At 59.3% G+C, this 369-nt stretch overlaps 1 protein-coding gene across 1 annotated transcript in view; it reads left to right on the top strand.

Annotated features, from left to right (window-relative positions):
• EMH_0079810 (uncharacterized protein) overlaps positions 1-369 on the top strand; it is a gene marked incomplete at both ends in the record, with an annotated part of 2,227 nt that overhangs the window by 939 nt on the left and 919 nt on the right. The window contains one exon of the mRNA XM_013500170.1: positions 3-369. Coding sequence (XP_013355624.1) covers positions 3-369 — 367 coding nt within the window. The remainder of the gene's footprint in view (positions 1-2) is intronic.

The raw sequence follows: 369 nt of genomic DNA, 5'->3' as shown, positions 1-369 counted from the left end.
CAACAGCTGCCGCAACAGCAGAAGCAGCCTCAACAACCGCCACAACAGCAACAGAAGTAGCAGCAGCAGCAACAGCAAGTGCAGCAGCAGCAGCAGCAGCAACAGCAAGCGTCCCAGCAACCGGAGCAGCAACAGCGTCCCCAGCAGCAGCAGCAACAGCAGCAGCAGCAGCACAAGCAGCAGCAGCAGCAGGACCCGCAAGACAGTGCTGCGGCCTGCTGCTGCTGCAGCATCTTCTTGCTGCTGCCACCCGCTTGAGCTGCTGCTGCCAGCAGCAAAGGAGACAGCTGTCTCCCCCAGCCGTCCGCAGCAGCGGCGGCATTTTTATAAAGACAAAGATGTAGAGATATTCTGGCTCTCACCAAGAGG

The sequence above is a fragment of the Eimeria mitis genome, genomic scaffold (assembly GCF_000499745.2).
Source record: "Eimeria mitis Houghton genomic scaffold, Emh_scaff5098, whole genome shotgun sequence".
NCBI classification, from domain to species: Eukaryota; Apicomplexa; class Conoidasida; order Eucoccidiorida; family Eimeriidae; genus Eimeria; species Eimeria mitis.
The sequence above is the reverse complement of the archived record's forward strand: the minus strand, read 5'-3'. Positions and strand labels throughout refer to the sequence as shown.